Source organism: Pyrgilauda ruficollis, unplaced genomic scaffold, assembly GCF_017590135.1.
Source record: "Pyrgilauda ruficollis isolate IOZ18807 unplaced genomic scaffold, ASM1759013v1 scaffold11, whole genome shotgun sequence".
In the NCBI taxonomy this organism is placed as follows: domain Eukaryota; kingdom Metazoa; phylum Chordata; class Aves; order Passeriformes; family Passeridae; genus Pyrgilauda; species Pyrgilauda ruficollis.
Window position 1 is genome coordinate 6,075,909 of NW_024509210.1, and position 20,128 is coordinate 6,096,036.

Here is a 20,128-nt window from a genome sequence, read left to right on the forward strand (position 1 = left end):
CACTCTGTCAGGCTGGATTTTGCTCACTGATAGAAATAATTAAGTCAATTCATTAGGGACAAAATTCTCCCAGTCATCTGTGATGGATCATGTCTCTAATATGCTGCTTTCAGAACAGGACTGTGCTTGAGACCAGTGCAAACCAGAATAAAAGCTAAATTATTTCTGCAGCATTTTCGAATTGGGGCAAACATGCAAACACTTGTGTTATGTTCCTAAACTCTGGAAATGTACAGGGGCCGCTCTTTAAAAAAGAATCAGTTTTTCTTATATAGTAAATAGACTGGTGGTATTAAATACTCTTCATGCAAAAGTTCAGGACAGAATGGCATTAGCTTATTATTTACAGTGTTACTCTCAAAATTCCCAATAGGGGAAATTTCTTTTTTTGTTTTTACATGCAAATCATGTAGTAATAAATGTGAATATTTTAGAACTACTTGCAGGGGATATTAATTAATTAGTGTTTCTTAGTATTTAATTTATGTCATATGCATATAGCTTTCTCCATTTTTTAGGTGATAAAATGGCACAAGGTAATTGTGGTTAGAAATGGTAATACAACACATACTTTTATGACTTCCTCCTTCATTTCAGTCAGTGAGACCAAATCTTTTTTGCTGACTTGTAAGCAAGAAATGGTAGGTTTAGTACACAGAGTTGTAAATGTTGGCAACAATGAGAAACAAATGACACTTTGGTTCTACACTATTATATTACTAGTATTATCTTGCCTTTGAACAGCTATGTCATGTGCCTTCCTAGAGTGGATTCAGGAGAATAACTCCCACAGCCTCTTAGCGCTGATGGTCACTCTGCAGCTGGGTGGCTGCATCTTGTTTAGCAGGCGGCTTTGCTGTAGCAGAGCTGAATTTGTTGCACAGATCTCTCATTGTTAGGAGACTTTGTTCCACAGCTTTTGCAAACATGTCTGAGGAGGTTTCCTTACATTCTTTGAAGCTTGAGATGCAGAATAATAAATGCTCTGGCTGAGGGTTGTAACATGCCCCATATCCATTGGGCACCACAGGCCCATAGCAGCAGAACATTTCCATAGTAGTAGGAACCTGGGTGCAGGGAGGAGGGAAGGAGTGATCTCTGATTAATCAGGGCACCTAAAATCAGCTGCTTAGGAACTAGGAAAAAGATAAAAAAATACTACAAATGCTGGTAATGTGAATCCAGCCTTGTGGAGTATCACTGTCTTCAGAAGTCCAGACCTGGAGGTTATTCACCTTGGAAGGCAAAAACTGATCTCGGTATAGAATCTCGTTGCTCTGTTTGCTGTGGTTTAAAAACTTGTGTAATTTGAGGTGGCTATAATGCATTTCTTTGCTCAATTTATATAGATATTTGAAGCTAGAAGATTTCAAATCTGGAGTTAGGGATACAATTTGTTATTGATAGATAGGAAGTTTATGTAATCCTTGGTACAAAAAATGGATAAGTAAAACTTTAAGGTTTTTAATTTCTTAAGGTTATGTTAAATTTGTAATGTGAAGACTGAATTAAATTAGAGAAATTAGCATTGTCCAGTTCTAATAATAGTTTATAATTGTGATGCTGGATAAAAATACTTGAACACAACTAGGCATTCTATTACACCCCAGTTTAATCATGGCATAATATCGCAGTGAAACACTTTTTTCTGCAGAAAATAAAAGGTGTTAGAAATCTATATGTTTCAGACCTTGTGTTCATGGGCCTTCTCAAACGACATTTGCCTTTTTAATGGTGTAGAACAGGCCATTAGTCCTGCTAATAGAGCCATAGAATTGTCAGATGAATTTGCTGTGCAACAGCCGAAGGCCATAAAGCTATTCAGAAGCACTCTTTGCTCATGGATAGTTTCTTGGAGAATTTATGTAGTAGCATGTTGGTTACATTCACTCATGTCTGAAAGCCTACAAACATTATGACAAGATCAAATTACTTATTAAGGTTTTATACTGTAGCATGATATTTTAAGTCTCTTTTGTTGCATAGTCCCAATCTGTTGCAGTTGGGTTAGTGTTTCAGTTAATGAATTCCTACATAGATTTCTTTTTTCATTAGGACTGCAACTACATGCAATGAAACATTTAATTTTTAGGCTGTATGACATAAAGATGCTTCCTTATTCAGAACATTAAATATAGGAAGTATTGACTCTTACAGTACCTTTGTACATGCAAATAACTGTAAATCTGTAAATGTCTGTAAGTCTTAAGTTGCATGTCTGCATGGGTTGCTGTCCTACAGCAAACAGAAGGCTCTCAAAGATCTTAAACATAGCAACTTTTAAGAGTCAAATTTCCTTGTGGCTCTTGCCTTTTTAATTCTCAGAGTGGCAGCCCTTCTGGCTTGTGGCTGTACTGTCACTGGAGTAAAGACTGCTCACTAGAGCTGTCTTCTTAGGGGAAGGAGGAAAAGAAGGAGAATGGGAGTATATGTAGCTTGGAAACTGAGCCCTCATGTGGATTTTACTAGTTTGTTTGTGTGTGTTTCCAGAATTTCTGCAAAGGACTTTGGAATGTTGCCTTTGAAGTGATAACTGCAGTCAGTATTTACTGTGCTGATGAATCAAAACAGGATTGAAAATGTGGAGCAATTTGCAGACTTCTTGATGATACTGCTTTTGTTTGCTTCCCTTTTTTACACTGTTTTCATTGCGAGCAACAAGGTCTGGCAGAACACAAATGAATTATGCTTTGCTTGGCAAGACCAGTGAACAGGAGACACTCACCTGGCTTGTTGAGAGGATGAAACGATTGCTGGTCAGATAAGTCTCATCTGTAAATATCTCTGGCAGTTCCTTGAAGTGTTCCCGTGCCACCTCTCTGAGCCCTAGCAGGTGATTGTCTATTGCCATTCCAGTAACAGCCTGTGATAAGACAACAGCATTTAACTGAGTTTGGAGGCATTTGGACTGTTACTGCCTAGTCTGGTCAGGGCTGATGAACTTGGTTTGCGTGATGTAAAGCCTGTAATGGTCAAATATTACTCTGAGTATGTCCTTTGCTGAAGATCAGTAACTAGAAATTTATATGGTGCTCTGAAGATTTACAAATTAGGAAGGAGACAGTCTTGATGTGTATTATGTGCTGATGTTATCTGCGTGCTCATTGTCTCTCAGAGCTGAGTATCATGGGCTGGGCTTCTAGAGATGCTGAGGGGAGCATATGGGACAGCAGAAATTTCTAAGCATGTTTTGGCATTTTCTGTGCATCATTTGAATGATGTTTCAAGGTGGAGGGCTCCAAGACACCTTCAAATTGGAACAAGTCTTCCATCACCTTGCTGCCTGCATCTCCCTCTGGCAGTTAAAGCATATGTCATTCCATAGAATGTAGATCCAAGGACCTGGTAGGTGTCTGCTACAGGCTGAACAGAATAATAGAGATTTGCCAGTGACCTATCCCAGATCTATGAGCAAACCCCACTGCTTCAGAAAACTGGAGTTAGGGATACAGAAGCAGTGGTGGCACCTCACAGGAACTGCTGCTGAGCCTGCAGTGAGTCCCTGCCATCAGCTGCCTATGCTCAGGTCTCTGCTCTGTCCAGCTACCAATGCTAGATGTAAGGCATTTATTAGCTTTAAGAGCTTTGCCCTACAGTAATGTGATTGAAGATGGTGAATGGGGTCAAAATTCAGCACTGGGGGCTTGGCAGACAGGATAGTTACAGAGCTTTGTTTCTTTAGGAAACCAAACCAAAATTTGGTCCAACCAGGCAGGAATTGCCTCAGATAAATAACTGTGTTCAAAATCCTTCAGTCCAGCTTTGTTCTTGCTGGTGAAAGCACTGATTTTGTGGACAGAGCTGTAGCTCTTCTGTGGCCCAGGCTGAAGTCATGTAGGAAGGGAATGCTGAACTAGGGACCTTGTACTGCCCTGAGAGCAGAGCTGACATCCCTGTGGCACAGGACCCTTGTAACAAGGGGAACAAACAGCCTGAGAGAAGGCAGGATTTAAAAAAGAGCACAAGCTTGGTTTTCCTCTTAAAGATTAAAAAAAAAATAAAAGAAAGGAGCAAGTTTATTCTTCTCTTATGAGAAGAATAATTTTAACCACTGCTAAGTGCCTGAAACAAGGGGGTGGGAGTACATAGCCTGGTTTAGCTTATTAAGAACTAAGCACTCATTGGTAAAGGAGCTATTTGTTCATCAGCCCAGAGGAAGGATGCTTGCAAAAAGGTAGCATACATCAGTGCTGTGTTTATGTTCTTTTTCCCATACAGGGAAACTGACTTGATAATCAAAGGAAATATTTTGCTATCACACAAGATTTATAAGGCTGTTAGCAATGACATTTTTGCAACATAGATCAATGTCATGTCTGAAGAGAGGCTGAGACAGGCTAACGAAATAAACTGTGAGTCAACGCATAGGAAAAATCTGGGCTAAATTGAATTTTAGAGCTCCACTTTTAAGATAGCACTGCTACTAGTAAGCCTTAACGAGGGGAAATAAAATCATTAAATTGCTTTTTGTTTTATGAAGTAGATTTTTTTGTTGTTTTCTTAGGAGCTATTACATTTCAGTCTGTTATGCACAATTTAGTCAGACCATCTAAGTCTTACTCAGAGATTAAAACCCCAAAGATTACATTCTGCTATTCTGAGAAAGGAGGGGGATCTTGGTAAGTAGAAATACCTGGAGAGCTTTTTAAATTTAAAGATAATGTTTTTTCCAATGGAAGTTGTAATATTTTCCCATGAGCTACATTGAAGGCTGAATTTTATAGCAGTTTCTGGATTTGAAATAACTTGGAGGGGGGAATTAATGCCTGTTTTTCTTTTTTTCCTCTCTTTTTTTTTTGGGGGGGGGGGGGGGGTGGGGGGTTTGGTCTTGATTTTTTGGGTTTTTTTGAGAGCTGCTGCACAGAAATTCCATTGGTTGTGACCCAGTGCACCTTCAGTGTGTTGTGCTCAGTATGAGGTTACCCTGAGATGGTTCAGGGGAGGCAGTTGCCCTGAAGTAAGACTTGGCTTTGCTTTACAGAACATGTGAAGTCTCAGCTTCTAAGATGTGGGTTCTCAGCACAAGGCTTGAAACACAGAATTGTTTCTCTTTTGTTTCATAGTCCTGCCTGAAAGCAACACTTTGCCTCTTCAGTGCTCAGAATATACCTTTAAAACCACCTCTGAAGGTGAATGATTTCTTGAATATTATGAATATTCAAAGAGTAATCAAAAATATAGGTTTATAGGCAATGGTCTGAGTCAAAACCACGGATAGCATATTCACTTATCATAGCTGGTTATTAATATTTATTAATTTCATTAGTGGCATGACTAAGTTGTTTATAGAACAAGTCTGTGCTTTGTCTTGGCACAGTGGGACGTAGAGCATTACCCAGATTAAATTGTCTCATTTTTAATCAACAGAAAATGAGTTGTATTTGATATTAAACTGATTTCTTCACTGTAGGGCATCTCTCCCTTTTATTAGACACTGCATTCAGGTCTTTAAAAGAAGACTTAATATAATCACTCCCTCATTGTTAATGACTTGTATTAGAAATGGCAGTTCAGAATACCAGAATGCATGTTCCAGAATACCAGTCCATCTGAGGATCAGGTTCCAGATTGAGACCTCTCTTATCTAGTGAAGAGGAATACAAGAAAATGCATAGATGGTTAGTATTAGGCTTAGGTTGTTTTAAGTTGAGGTTAGTTGAATATGTCTATTGGGGCCATTAGAAATGTTCCTAAGCGTGACATAGCCTCCTGTTTGGAGATGCCTACATTTTTCTAGTGTTTAAATAGCTAGTGACTGTCTTCATACTTTTCTTGAAAAGCTGATTAGTTCTTATTCAGACAGGCAGTGTTTTACTCACCAGAACAGAGTAATTAGTCTGGGCTGCAATTGCATCCTTAAATTTCTGCATTTTCTCAGAATCCTGTTGGGGTAATGAGAATATATGTATTATTGAATCAACTCTCAAAGAACTAGCATCATCCATCAGCTAACCGAGAGCCAAATAGCAAGCACCCGAAATGTCCTTTGCTCTTGGCTCAGGTGTAAGTGCTCTGATAAATGAAAAGCCACAGGGATATATGTCCTGATCAGCACCAGCGCCTGATCCTGCAAGGGGAGAGCAGGTTCCATGGTGGTGGTTTGTTTGAAGTCAAGAAAAGGCTTGCAGTTCCTTTTGTGTATTCCTTCCATGGATTTTGGGGGTGTAGATTATTACCAATAGAATCACTATGTTTGAGGTAGGGAAAATAATTGCCTAGTGTAATTCAGTATTCTCAAAACAGACAGGCAGTGTACCTTCTCCAGAATGGTTTATCTAGACAATGACAGTGATATTAATGAAAGCCACTACTGTTATTTTACTAGCCAGTGAAAAAATTACTCCCATGTGTGAAAGGGCATCTAGAACTTTCCAAGGCTGCATCTGCAGATGCCTCACATTTCAGATAACAAGCTAGTAAATTTTAACTCCTGTCAAATGGCAGCCTTTTATATTAAGGGAATGACCAAAGAACTGCTGCCTTGCTGTACATCAAGTCCAACACTGCAACTTTGGGAGACCCTGAAACACCCAGAAATGAGTGGGTCTCCAGATAAACTGGGGACCTTCAGCTCCTATGGACGATGAATGATCTTTTGAACAAAGAATTCATTTTAGAAGCAAGTCAAGGTCACATCAGGGACCTTCAAAATACAAAGTCTGATATTTTTTTTACAAGGCTAGAGCTAGGCTTAGTTCCCTTGTACAGATTAAATTACCAAATGCAGTCTTTAAATCTGATTAATTTACAGCTATTCAAGCAATCCCTGGTGTCAGTAGCTGCTGCTTTTAGAGCAAGTGTCAAATGCATGAAATATTTCTCCTGCTGAAGAATCAATCTGACTCAATCAATCTTTGGTGACTGTTCAAGCTATCGTTTGAGGAAAATTTTTATTTGTATCAGAAGAAAAATATTTTTTAATTGGATTTGAATTAATGACTGTTAACAAATAATATTTGGGGAGTTCAAGGCTACTTACACCAGGTTGTGCATCTCTTTGTCCAGAAAAAAGAATTAACCCCTTCACATTCAGAGCAGTGCATAGGTCTAAAGAACTCACCTTGGAATAGGGTTGTATTAAATTAATTTTCTAATGTTTCTGTGATACTAATATATATATAATTTTGCATGGAAAGATGAAGATGTTCACATCAAAACAAAGATTTATTAATGTCTGTTAGAAAGAGCAATCCCAGACCAGTATAAGTGTCCTTCATATCTCTCGGTGGAGAAGAGGCCAGGAAAACTCTCACTGGGTTGGGTTGCATTATGATTACAGGTTTTCCAGTGGAAATGAAATCATTATTCCCTCCATTCAGTATGGCCAAGGCATGCAGTAAAAAGATATGGGGGCTGAGACTGAGCTTCATCTACATGGCATTCTTCAGCTTGCTTATGTAAAACAGGGCAGTTTAGGGGGCTGGGAAAGGGGAGCATGATCTCAGATTTGGATGGGAAAAAGGTGAGAAATGCTGAAGCTCTGGGAGAGTGACAGGAGTCAGTAAGTGCTGGAAGAAAGCAGAAAGGAAGAGAGAGTTCCAAGGAGCTAGAAAGATCTATTGAAACAACACTGTAGAAGCATGCTGGCTCCTGCCAGGAGCGCAGTCAGTGTGCCACAGCATGGGCTGGGCCTATGCTCAGTGCCAGGTGGGGAGAGGAAAGTGCACAGAAAACAGGAACTTCTGATGAAATGTGATTGAGAACCATCTTGTCAGACAGGACACTAATAGGAAATAAAAACAGCCTCTTCTTGCCTACTGTGTGGTAGCCACTATTATGTGCAATAGTATGGCCATGAATTACCCACCCAGCAGACAGAGTTACTTCAGGTTTTTTGAGTTATTTTACCATGGGACTTACTTGAGCTTTGTCCATTAGGAGCTAAGTTCTGGGCATGATAACCTTAAGGAAATTGAAGAAGCTGTGGATGAAGAGAGAACTTATCTGGGCAAATTTTTATAATCCTCTGGGACATTAGATTTTGCTTTAAATTTTTTCATTAATTTACACCTAATCTATAGCCCAGCAATGCTTCTAGCAATGTTATGCTAAATTCCAAGGAACAGCCATGTGGGCTGTTACAACTGGAATAAGCTTACTGTGAAAAATAAACTGTATTGTGGCAGCATTTTGCATCTAAACAGCCACCTGGAAATTCCCTGTACAGCAGTGCAGTGCAGTGGGTGGAAATGGCACAGAGACATGGAGGGAGGCTCTCCAGGGATGGTGGGCAGGATAGTGCACAGAGCTGTTTGTGCAGCTCTGCTCTCAGCTGTACCTCTGCATCCTCATCTACTCTGTACAGCACTCGTACTTCTGGCAAACAGATGGTGGTGTCCCAAAGAAAGGCAATTTTAATTTTTCTTTTTGCAGTATGATATCAGGACAGTTTGGAGAGTTGTTTGATTAGCTTAATGAAGTTTTTCATCCTCAAGGTTCAGCTCCCTTGAGGATTCTATAAGACTTAGTCTGTTTGGTAGAAACATCCCTTTAAAACAAAAAAGATTAGCCAGAACCTATCCAATATCCAGAAATGAAAGCATAGGAATTACATCACATATTGCAGGTTGCAGCAGAACGAACCACTGCAGGAGACCTGCCAGGCAATTCCCCTGGTGTGGCAGTTTAATGATCCTGAACTTTGCATGTTCAGCCTAGATGTCTCCAGGGAACTGAATTTGGATCTCATGATAGAACATTCATAAGACAGTACTAAATCTAAAAAGAGATGTGTTTCTTATAAAGTCACATTTAGGTACCTCTGAATCTTTTGGATGCTTAAATTAAAAAGAAAAAAAAAAAGGGAATATTTGTATTTAGCTTAATGATTGGTCTGTACAAAAAGCAAAATCCTGTAATGCTTGCTACCCTGCCCTACGCCTTTATGCTCTCAGTTAAGAGTTAAAAAGTGAGATACTTGGGACCATGAATGCATTATTTACTTAGTATTTTGGCAAAGAGGACAGAGGGCACCAGCCCAACATACCGACACAGCTGCCTTGTCACCTGCCATTGCTTTGACAAAAGCAAATGCTTCAGCGGTAGCAGACCTAATATTCTCCACCCGGCCCTCATCAAATCGGCGCAGGGAAGCACTTTCATAGGTGGGGACAAGCCTCCTGTGGCACCTGAGAGAGTGAAGGAGGAAAAACAAACAACAATTATTTTCAGAGTCATAAAGAGAAAAAGAGTCACTAAGAGAAATATGGGCTTGGTACATTTTATTGTTACAGCCACACTTTTGTTTCTTGCACAGTATTCATCTTAATGTTGATAGAGTTCTGCAAGAAACTTTAAAAAGATGGATGCTCACTCGTCTCTAATGTGAAGAGCTGCATACAGCTGTATATGTTAGTTATGCATTGCCAGTAAAAAATGAGTTGTTGTGTAAAAACAAGGCTAGTAAAACAAAAATTTACTGAAAGATCTCAAGGAATGTTTTATTTGTACTGCATCATAAAATAATTGTGTAATTAATCATTTACTTATGGGCTTGAAATAAGTTTTATTTAAAACAAGAGAAAATACACCGAGTGCGTGAATGACAAGAAGAAAACTAAAAGGGGAGTAGGGCGTTATTTGTGAGCTGGAATGAAAACCCTTATAGCAATTAGAACAGATTATGAAGATTGTTATTTAATTTGGGTCCAGGTATACAAATACTACTCCTTCCTTCAGGAGACAGACTGTGTCTTTCAGTTGAAGCAGGTGGTCTCAGAACACAACTGTTCCCTAAGGTTTTCATGGCAAACATGGGATTTATATCATGGCTGGGATCCAGATGAAAATCTTGGGCTAGGTCTTTGTTGAGGATTTATTAATGGAATATGCAAAATGGATGTTCAACAGATGTTAAAGGAGTACATGAAATGTGTTAAGCATCTCTGGTCTTGACCAGGCAAAGACCACTCTGGGATTTAATTTGACGTGATAAAGAATTATTTGTGTAATAGGCTGTTCTGCAGGAAACCATGCAACTTATTTCTACCCTGGAGTTCTGGCAATGTAGAAAGGAGCTTTTAACTGTGGTAAGACCATGGAAATTAGGGGATCTTATCAAATCTTGGGATGCTTGTGAAGAAGGGAACAGCAGTAGTTACTGTTCTGTGTAGGAACTCCAGTCTGATAAGCTGTGCTGTAGTGGATGCTTTTCAGCCTGTGCCAGAGATGCATGTGTGGTTACTGCTGTGGTCCCTCCCAAGATACCCATGAGGCAAGGCAGTTTCTGCCCCAGGGACCTCAGCTCCCCAGCTGCTGCTGCTCCAGACGTCCCTGCCATATTCCCTCACCTTCTCTGCGCCAAGAACAGGGACAGCTGTCGGGAGGGTACTGGCTGGGAATGCCACGTGTGGGACACAGGGATGGGAAGGCAGAGCAAGAAGAGGGAAAGGGAGAGAAGAAAAGGAGTACTCTCTCCCAGAACCAGGTATCAGTTTCTGTCTTGTCTGCCCTAGCAGTCATTAGGCGAGATCACTAATTTTCATGCAGGATGCATTTGTTTGAATGTTGAGGAAAAAATGGACCCTCTGTATAAAGTCACACTACCTTGGGTACCTTGTTCCTATGAGTTGAACTAACCTTACCTGTAGAATGCCAGCTGAAGTGCTACTTGAATGTAGGCATCTGGGCTAATCTTCTGTTTCTTAATGAATTCCTTTCCATAGTGCTCAAATTTGTAGGCTATAAAATCCAGATTTTCCACTGCCCTGGAAAACAAGCAGAAGGCAGTTACTGCTGGGGTGGATGTAAAAACCTCACAGAATTATTAAAGTTGGAAAAGAACTCTTAGATCAAGTCCAACCATTAACCTGCCCAACTTTGTTCACCACTAAGCCATATTCTGTCCCATTTCTGTTTGCAAATAAAACCCAGGGATCTTTTCCTGCCAGTACCTTCTTGGAGGTGAGTGGTTTCCTGCTGTCCTGCTCTGCAGACAGCCCTGGCCTTTGGTAACTGGTTCCTAGTCAGTAATTTTTATTCATACAGATTCTACACCAGGCTTGTTGTCTGCAACCTTAACTGTAGCACTCAAGTCTGCTCATTTGAGTAGGACATCTTTTTTTAAAAAAAAAGCAAACAAGAAAACAGACCAAAAATCCAGCAACCTCCACTCAACCTTAATGTTTCCACCCCTGAAGCCTAAGCAAGGGTCTCCTTTGTTATTCACAAATTTCTGAGAGATTTATTGGTGTGAGAATTGGGCACATTTAGGACCTGATGAAGGACCTAAGCTCCTTGCAAGATTCAATTTAGAGGACTACTACTGTTATTTAAAAACACAAAGAAGTTATTCTACATCCTGAATGTTCTCACTCATATGTATCTTTCTAGCCACTTTAAGGTCTTATCTAATGCTACCACACTGGACATGCTTACAGCTGACCATGCAGACAGTGTGTTAATTCTCTACAAAGAGATCATAGGCCTGTATGTTGAGAAAAAATTCTTATTGTTGCCCCCACCCCCAAACAAAGATCATGCAAATCTTTGTTAACCTGGAAACAGAGTCAGAAAAACTAGACTTTGTAGGAGCAATATGAATGTAAACAAATTACATTCCTAAATTCAAATTGTTTATTCAAACCAGTTGTAGTCTACTGTCCTCTATATGTATCCCTATTGCCCTGGCTTTAGATTGAGTCAGCTCAAACCCATAAGACACAAAAACACAGGACCTGCATTGTTTGCATCCTGTGGAAATATAGGCAAGCTGTTTTTCCAGTGGCTTTTAGAGTTCCTAATATTTACATGGAAGAAAAAAAATGGTAATGCAATTCCTGAATACAGATAAATAGCTCCAGCCCATAAGGGTCCTATCCTGTGCAGAGATGCTAGGTGTGTGCAGTTTGGTAAGAAGGGGAGGAGCAGGAAAACAGGAGGCCCCCAGGGAGGGAGCCCATGCAATATGCTGGGTAGTTTCCAGCTCTCAGTTATGGCTGAGAAAGATGAGGCATCTGTTCTACCTTTGGAGTTTTTCTGCTGCTGATGCCAAATGTGTCTGAATATCAGGGGAACACTTCCATCTTAGTCTCCGTGGAGCAGGAAGCTCGCTCACTGAATCAGCTCGGACTAATTTCTTGGAACTTTCTTTCCTGTTGGTATGTGAGACAGAAGTCATTATAAGGTCACAGGAATAATCCATTTATTAAACACTGCTCTTTTAGCAGGTGAATTACTGCTTTTCAACTGTTTTACATGTCTTAGTGCCCCTGCTCATCAGGGGAAATGTGCCACTGGCAGAGGCTTCCCAGGGGCTGGAATGGGTATAAAATGCACAGAAAGGGAACTCACATGTGCCTGAGCAGGTATTCAGCGCACTGCACCATTACAATGCCATCGAAAGGGGAATGTTCGCACACGGTCCCGCAGAGTCCGTCTCTTCCTACCACAAACTAAACAAGGAGAAGCATAGGTGCAACATACACAGGGACTAAATTGTGTTCTGGGTAAATTATCCATGATGGAAACCTGAAAAAGGTGTTATTGTTCCTCTGTGGTTTTCTTGTTTCTCATATCAGGAACTTCCTCGCCCTACAGATCAGTGGGTGACTTACAGATTTACTGCAGGAGACTTGCTTGTCCTGTGAAAGGTGTTGCACTGAATTCCTTTCTTGCTGCTGTTTGGGACTGAATCCTGTGAGAGTGTAAATGTTAGCAATTCCCAATGGAATCTGAAAATTTGATTTAGCATCTTCTTTATGGTACATAAAACCCATCAATGCAAAGGCAGGCCAGGGTTCTCCTTCCACTTTTGAGGACAACAAAACATCTATATCTGGGAAATCCTTCGTATCCCGTTTTATTACAAAGCTCATCCTTATTTGATAGTTTTCTCATAGCTTATTTTGAATTTTTAATTTTTAGATGCTTTCTTCATTTAATTTCCATCTTATTTGTCTTCATTCTTAATCTCATTGTGTACACATGGCACTGCTGGTGACAACCTCCTGCACTCCAGTTCTGTGATACACCCATGCAATTTGGAACTTCTGCATCTCATACAAAAGCAGACGTCTAGGCCAATACTGCAGCTTTCCTGTCCTTTTCCTGGGCTTTTCCCCACACTTGTTTTGAAGTGCATTTGGCTGGACTTCACCCACTTAGCTCTCTCTTGCACATTTGTATCACATCCTGCCTCCCTGCTTTCCATGAGGTTTTCAGAAAGTGGGCATGATGCAAAAAGCTCAACTGAACATTTTCTGAACTCTTACTGCAGAGGTGAGGAAGAATATGGAGAGAAAGAACAAATTCTACTGTGAGAATGGCTTCCTACATAATCTGTGTTTGCATAAAAGGAAATGGGATCTTATTTCCCTAAGAATTTCTCTTCACCTTTGAACTACTTTGGCCTGAATACATCTGGACAGATTAAGGTCTCTCACACTCTATGCAATTTTATTTGCTTTCTGCTGCCTTATGATAGTAGACAAAAAGAAAATGTTGTTTATTCTCATCTGCTTGAAATAGCTCAACAGGATTCTAGCTGTTCTAAAGACAAGTGGTTTGTTCTTCAAAAGAGTCTGCTAATAATGTCATTTGCAGTGGAATTAATCAGGAATGATTCCTGAAATATATTTGCTCTTGGGTAAGTTGGTGCAAGTGAAATTCCTCGTGGGAGACAGAACAGAGAGCACAGTTGAGCTTATGGATCAAGATATTCTGGCCTTGGTCAGGTACAGATTGTGGGATAAGCAACCATAAATATGAAAAGAAGAACTAGAAAAGTACAGCATATACAGCTATCAAGTTTTTTTAAATTATGTGGTTTTGTAAGGCTGCCAAGTAACACATACAGTAGGCTGATTGTGTAACTAGTGGGAAATTCTTGCTTAAGGATGTAACTGCTTGGGGCTGTAACTGCTTGGGGCCACAAAAATATATTAACTGCTCTGTAATAACAATAAAGCACCTTCAACTTCTTTTTGCCTTGACTTCTCACATGCCTCCCTCGAAGTCCCATCTCTCAGTTGTGGCAATTGTTTTAGGGGTTTCTCTTTTCATGTTGCTGTTCTTAGATATGGCAAGAGCAAAAAGCATTATGTAAGCAATGTATCAGCCAGGGTTTTTTCAATTTTTCATAAGGTGTCAACATTGTTGACAGTTGGAGATTAATACATCACTTCACTCTGGGTCTGTGGAAATAACAGTGCGACGCTTTAAAATACGACAGTCAAAATGTGATGGGGAAAAAGGCTGGAGAAGTCAATACTTAAAGTCTCAATGAGGATGCCATTAAATGAGTAAACAGTCTGTTAAGTGAGGATTTAAACACATGCCAAATTTAGGCAGTAGCACTTCTAGGATGTCAGGAAAATGTGTAAGAAGAGGAAACAAAGAAAAATATTGTGCTCTTTTTTTTTTTTTTTTTTTTCATTCTGGGATCCTAGGCCAGCATTTTCATTCCATTTGACTCAGTGTAGAAAAATGATTTTTTTTTTATATCCAATGTCTACCTACTCATACATCTGAGTGTCTGTGTTATTTCAAGAGCAAAGGGCAGTTTTGAAAAAGTGGAAGTGTCCCTGCTTCCCCTGCCTTGCAAGGGACCACCTTGCTCACACCAAACCTGCCCAGGCAGATGCTGACACCACCTTCCCCTCTTTCTCCCACCTGACTCTAAGTGGCCCCCACCATAAGGCAATGTGCAAGTAATGTCACAGTGCTGTAAGGTTTTTACCTGCATAGGTTTGTCATACCAACGATTGGCCCCGTTTTTATGGTAGCCTCCTCCATGCAGCATGTGAAATGCCATGTTTGTGTTGTTGAGTTCCACCCCACTGGGGCTGTCCAGGCACACCAGGCAAATGCACCGTTCAATCATGTCTAGAGAGTCGCGGTTGGTGGAGTCTGGGGATAAAAGAGTGAAATGTTCACATCCTCTTACCTCGGAGTACAACACTGGCTGGGGAACCCTCTGCCTTGGAGAGCCCTGAAGATCTGACCCTGACTCTGCAATGAGCTGCTGTCTGCAGAGCTTCTCTCAGCAGCAGATCATCTCAGTGCAAGGGAACCTTATATCAAGGCATTAATTCCTGTGTTAACTTTTGTAGCTCTGTGTAGCTCTCACATGATTCCATAATAACTGCTTTCTTTTTCTGCCTTTCATTTCCTTGAAGTAATTATATTACAAAATAGATCTATTTTACTCTTAAAGCCACCATTGCTTGCTTACTTTATAAATAACAGTTACAGGGGACAGGTGGAAAATAGAAAATTTCAGAGCTCACGCTATTGCTGCAGTATTCTGCTCTGGAACAGCAGAGCTTAGAGTGTTTTTGTGTTTTCTCCCATGAAAATCCTTTTCAGAACAAGGAACAGCAGGGTTTATGTTGGTTTTGTCTTATTGTATTAAAACCCTCTTGTCTGTCCTGTCTCTGATCATTAGATTATATTGCCTACATCACATGAAGAAACATCTGCAGATGAGATTTTGAGGTTTAGTTTTTGAATGTGGGTTTGCCAAAACTGTGGGTTGCCATGTTACCCTGCTCTCCTGTCACTATTGTACTGCTGAATAAAATGGGCTTTTCTGGAACTCTTTCTGTTTCTTTTCCCTATCCTGACACTTATATGGTGGGACTACTGGGGGTATTTTTACCTTGACCTCAGTGCTTACCTGCTTATTTCTGGTATATCTATGTGTTTCTCAGTTTCTTTGTCTAACTCAGAAATATTACAGAGGCTCAGGGTTTGTTTGCATCTGAGGACCAGTTTGAAGCATAGGAAATATTTAATTGTGAACATTTCTTACAGTTCCTCATTGAAAAGATAAAGTGTGCAACCTATAACAATAACTTGTTTCATTTAAAAATGTATAAAATAATTAATTGCTCTTTTATGGTTGTTAACAAGATCAAAGGAAAAAGGGCTTTCAAGCATCAACGTAAAATTCCTTTTGATCTTAACAGATCAGCTTTCATCCTCTGGTTTTGCTAGATTTTGGTGTAAATGTAAACTTGTTTCAGAATGTTCTCAACAAAAGATATGAATTCAGATTGATCAAAACTTCTTTCAAGTCTAGGCTAAGTTCAACAAATACGTGCTCAATTCAGAAAACTATTTTAGCTGAAAGAATGGAAAAATATTTAAAATTAAACAATTCTGATTCGCATTTGAAATATGGGGCCATTTCAATATGTGCATGTTTGCAAGGTTTGCAAGTCTGTAAAGTAACTTGATTGTCTGAAAAGGCAGCATTTTTTTCTTAGTAAGAAATAATGCACCTTTCCAGAAGGAGTAACATAGATTAGTCAAGAGCTAGAAAAAACCCAGAAAAAACACTTGTTACCATCCAGGTTCATTCAGATGCTGAAAAAGAAACCAAATATGCAAGAAATTAAAAATGTGTCAAGAGAAGAAGAGGAAAGTGATAGCTGTGGCTGAGAAGGAAGAGGGGCAGCTGTGGCCTTGTGCAGGTTATGGTAAGGTACTGCCTATTGCTGTTTGGTGGCTCCTGCAAGGCACCATTAGCAGATGGGGCCCAAGGGACAGAGATGGTCAGTCTGACTTCTTGCAGGCTCCCTGGGGACCTGGTGGAGTGCAGAGTGTGTTGTATCCCCTTGCCAACAGAAGAAGAGTCCTAGGGAAAGCAGCTGGAGCACCTGCCAGCTCCTACAAAAGCTTGAGACAAGAGATTGTGTTTGATGGGGCATGCAGAGAGGTTGCTGCCCTGCAAAATGTGAACACCAGCATCCCTTGGGAGTGTCTTCAAAAGCATTCAGAAGCTTAATAAGAGACAAGACACATCCCTGTCCACTTGGCTGTAAAGCTTTTCTAGTATCTCACACTTGCAGGGCTGACTGTAATTGTGGTATTTTTTTCATTGATGATCTGGCTGAAAAGATCCTTGTGAATGGAACTTGCCCTGTATGCATCAGCTTCTGGTGCTTGCAGACAGGCGTCTTTGAGGAAAACCAGCTTGGATAGTGATTTACAAACTGCTCACAGCTTGCTCAGCATTCTGCTTTCTGCTGTTTGATAGGTATATATATATTTCATTGTGGCTGCTACCACACATCTTTGACAGATATGAAGCCCTTAGTCTGACATATGGCTTCAGGGTATCTGGAGTCTAGGTATTAGAGTGAATAAAATTAAGCTGTGCCAGAAACAGAGAAGCAGGGGAAAGATGCCTTTACAGAAGGAAACAGACATATCCAGAGGGCTGATCAAACTCTGAAAAATTATCATGTGAAGCAGGCAATAAATTGCACGAGAACTCATGAACCATGACTTGGGATTGAAAATATCTGCAGGAGGAGTTAACTAAAACAAAAGAAAGACCAAGCCTAAAGCCTGCAAGATACTTCTTCCTTTCTAATGCACAGTTGCATTGAATTGGCCAGCCAACTGTTGGTTATTTGGGATTTTTTAAAATTTAGTCTTAGAAAAATATGAGAAGACAGTTTTGAATCAAATTCAGATGTAGTATGCATGGGACTGTAGCCAGTCACTTCATACAGAATTTGGTTCCTGTACTTAGGAAGAGTGAACTAGTTCTGCAGCCTGAAGGCAGCTACAATGCTGAATGTGTTTATAAATCAGTGATGGCTGGGTTTATTACAATCTCTTGGACATTTTCTCACCTAGAAGACCTATGCTCTCCTTGCAGATCTGTGCAGGCCCATGGGTATAACTCCTTCACAGCTTCTGCAAAGCAGTACACAGGTTTTCTGTCCCAAAGCATTCTCCCTTGCCCTGCCCAGCACAGACCAGCTGTGGAGTGACTCTTTCATCCCCATTGCTACCCAGGTTCTCTCTTCCTCTCTTATTTATTGTTGCAGGAACACTTCACCATCACAGATAAGAAAGAAAAGGGCTGTTAATGATCATATATCCATGTGTAACAGCAATGCATTCACCTATATAGAAGAGCTGTGCTAACACGAATGGTCTGGGATGGGATTCCTGCTTAGATTAGAGAAGGCTCACATCATGGTGCTATGAGGTTTATTAGTGCAGAATCTGGTTTTTTTCAGATGCACAACTGAGTTGCTTGCCTTCTGATTAATTTTAATATTTTGGGAAATGCCAAGCAATCTAAAAACACTATGGTGAGGGTTTTGCTAGTTTTTGTTGATTTTTCTTTTGGTTTTTCTTTTGGATTATGTAGGTTACCAAAGTAATTTTGTTGGAAGTTTGAAGGCATTGACTGTTATACTTAGTATGGCATAAAAATAAATCATTAGGTGTTCACTTCAATTTTCATTAAAATTTTTTGTCTGCTCCTTTAAAAAGAAATGATGGGAAGAGGGGGGGAAAGCTTAAAGATGAGACTAATTCTATATAATATTGCTGAAATAATGGCCAGGACTCTGTGTGTGTATCTGTACTAAGTTTTATAAGCACAGATAAACTTAAACTAAAAAAGGGAAATCTTCCTTAGAAGGATAAACTTATTTTGAGGCTGTTGGCAACTCTTGTATATTCCAGGGCATTAGCAAAATAGCAATAATTTCTGTGGCATTGCTGAAATGGAGATAGAGAGATGAGTTAATGTTTTTTTCTGTATGAAAAAGTAAATACTTATTACACGTAACATGGCAAAAAGAGGGCATTTTTATCACTTAAGTACATAAGGTGTGATGTGGTGTGATGTGATGCGATAGAGGTCACTAACTCCTTTGTTTTCACCTGTTTCCAAGTTTGACATTCAAGTCCAGAATCTGAGACAGCTAAATGCTGCCTGTTGGAAAAGAGAGAGAGCAGTCCCCAGATAATAACTGGTTCCATCTTTCCTAGATAGTTAAGAATTGGTTGAATCAGCCCTGGTACCTTCTCCATTGATTAGAGAGAGTACACAGCTAGATTCAATAGGTGTTTAACTTGCAGGTGCTTTTGTTGGATAAGATCAATAATATCAAATACTTGCCAAAAGCTAAGAGGATACATCATTTCTATTGGTACAAAGTGGATATAAAGAAAGAGACAAATCACAAAATCTGACGTAATGTAATTTATGTGATGAAAAACAAAGAATGGAGTGAGTTATTACATGGCATAACACTTAAACATACACAGCCAAAGGGTCGAGCTCTTTCTGCTGCTCCCCTGGCAACACACATCTTTCAGAGTTTCCTACTGCTGGAAAAATTCAGCAGTGGGGTTGCACACTCAGTCCTGTGTTTGCTGTGATGTTTGTTTCTCAGCAAAGAAAGGCAGTGATGGTGAGGAGGAAGATGATGAAGAGAAAGCTGGGGTTGCTGCAGCTAACCTTTCATAAGGGTCATCCTGGCCTCTGCCCACTCTGTTCTTCCGTCTGTTGTCAGCAGGCCAATTGGAGGCAGCATTTCCTCTTCATTCTCTGCCATTTTTGCTATCTTTTGTAACTGAGTGAAAAGATCTCCCTCACTGAGACGACGGAAATTAATGACAACATCCAAAACAAAAAACTGCAAAAAAATTACAGAAGTCAGAAGATCAGTCAGAAGTGGGTTGGACCCTTTGTGGTCCAACATTTTGCTGTCACCTGGGTAGGTGCTGAGATGCTGAAGTCCTGCCTGGAGAGCCAGGCCTGCATGCAATGCAACACAAAACCACTGGGGAATGGCCCAGGGCTCACCCCTCCTGTGTTTTAACACCAATGTAATGCCAGTTGCCATAGGGGACTTATATTGTGCATTGGACTCAAATAAAATACACACTATTTGAATAAGTTTAAAAAACCTTGGAGAGATAAAATCAGGCAGTGTGTAAGTAATTTTCATGGTATTATTTGTTTAAACATAACCTAGAGAATCTAGAAAATTTCCTGTGCTTCCTGGAAAAGCAGAAAGCACTTCACTGGAAGCTACCTCCTCATTCCAAGAGCACCTACAGGCATGGCTCCAGTACTGCAAATAGTCAAGCTGGGCTATAAGGTACTGTGCCCAGGAAACAGACTCTGCTGCTCCCTGGTAATTACTGGTTGGGGCAGATTCACTCTACCACTCCAGTATTTCTGCCTGCACCTGTGCTAATTCTTCAGGCATAGCTTAGGGCCCCTACATGGTGTCTGTGCCATGCATAGGTGTGATGGTGGTATAGTTGCCATGAACTTGACTTTGCCAATACTTGGCTGTCATGAGAAGAGCATTTCCAGCAAATGCACTCTAATAGGATTATTTTTTCTCTGTGGTTTTATCACTGT

At 40.2% G+C, this 20,128-nt stretch overlaps 1 protein-coding gene across 1 annotated transcript in view; it reads right to left on the bottom strand.

Moving 5' to 3' along the window:
* Positions 1–513: 513 nt before the first annotated feature.
* Positions 514–20,128, bottom strand: part of CHAT (choline O-acetyltransferase) — a 31,600-nt gene continuing 11,985 nt past the window's right edge. The window contains exons 6-14 of the mRNA XM_041474993.1: positions 19,214–19,391; positions 14,678–14,847; positions 12,292–12,392; positions 11,964–12,092; positions 10,584–10,706; positions 8,987–9,128; positions 5,820–5,882; positions 2,726–2,863; positions 514–1,067 (exon numbers count right to left, since the gene is read on the bottom strand). Coding sequence (XP_041330927.1) covers positions 798–1,067; positions 2,726–2,863; positions 5,820–5,882; positions 8,987–9,128; positions 10,584–10,706; positions 11,964–12,092; positions 12,292–12,392; positions 14,678–14,847; positions 19,214–19,391 — 1,314 coding nt within the window. The 3' untranslated portion in view covers positions 514–797. The remainder of the gene's footprint in view (positions 1,068–2,725; positions 2,864–5,819; positions 5,883–8,986; positions 9,129–10,583; positions 10,707–11,963; positions 12,093–12,291; positions 12,393–14,677; positions 14,848–19,213; positions 19,392–20,128) is intronic.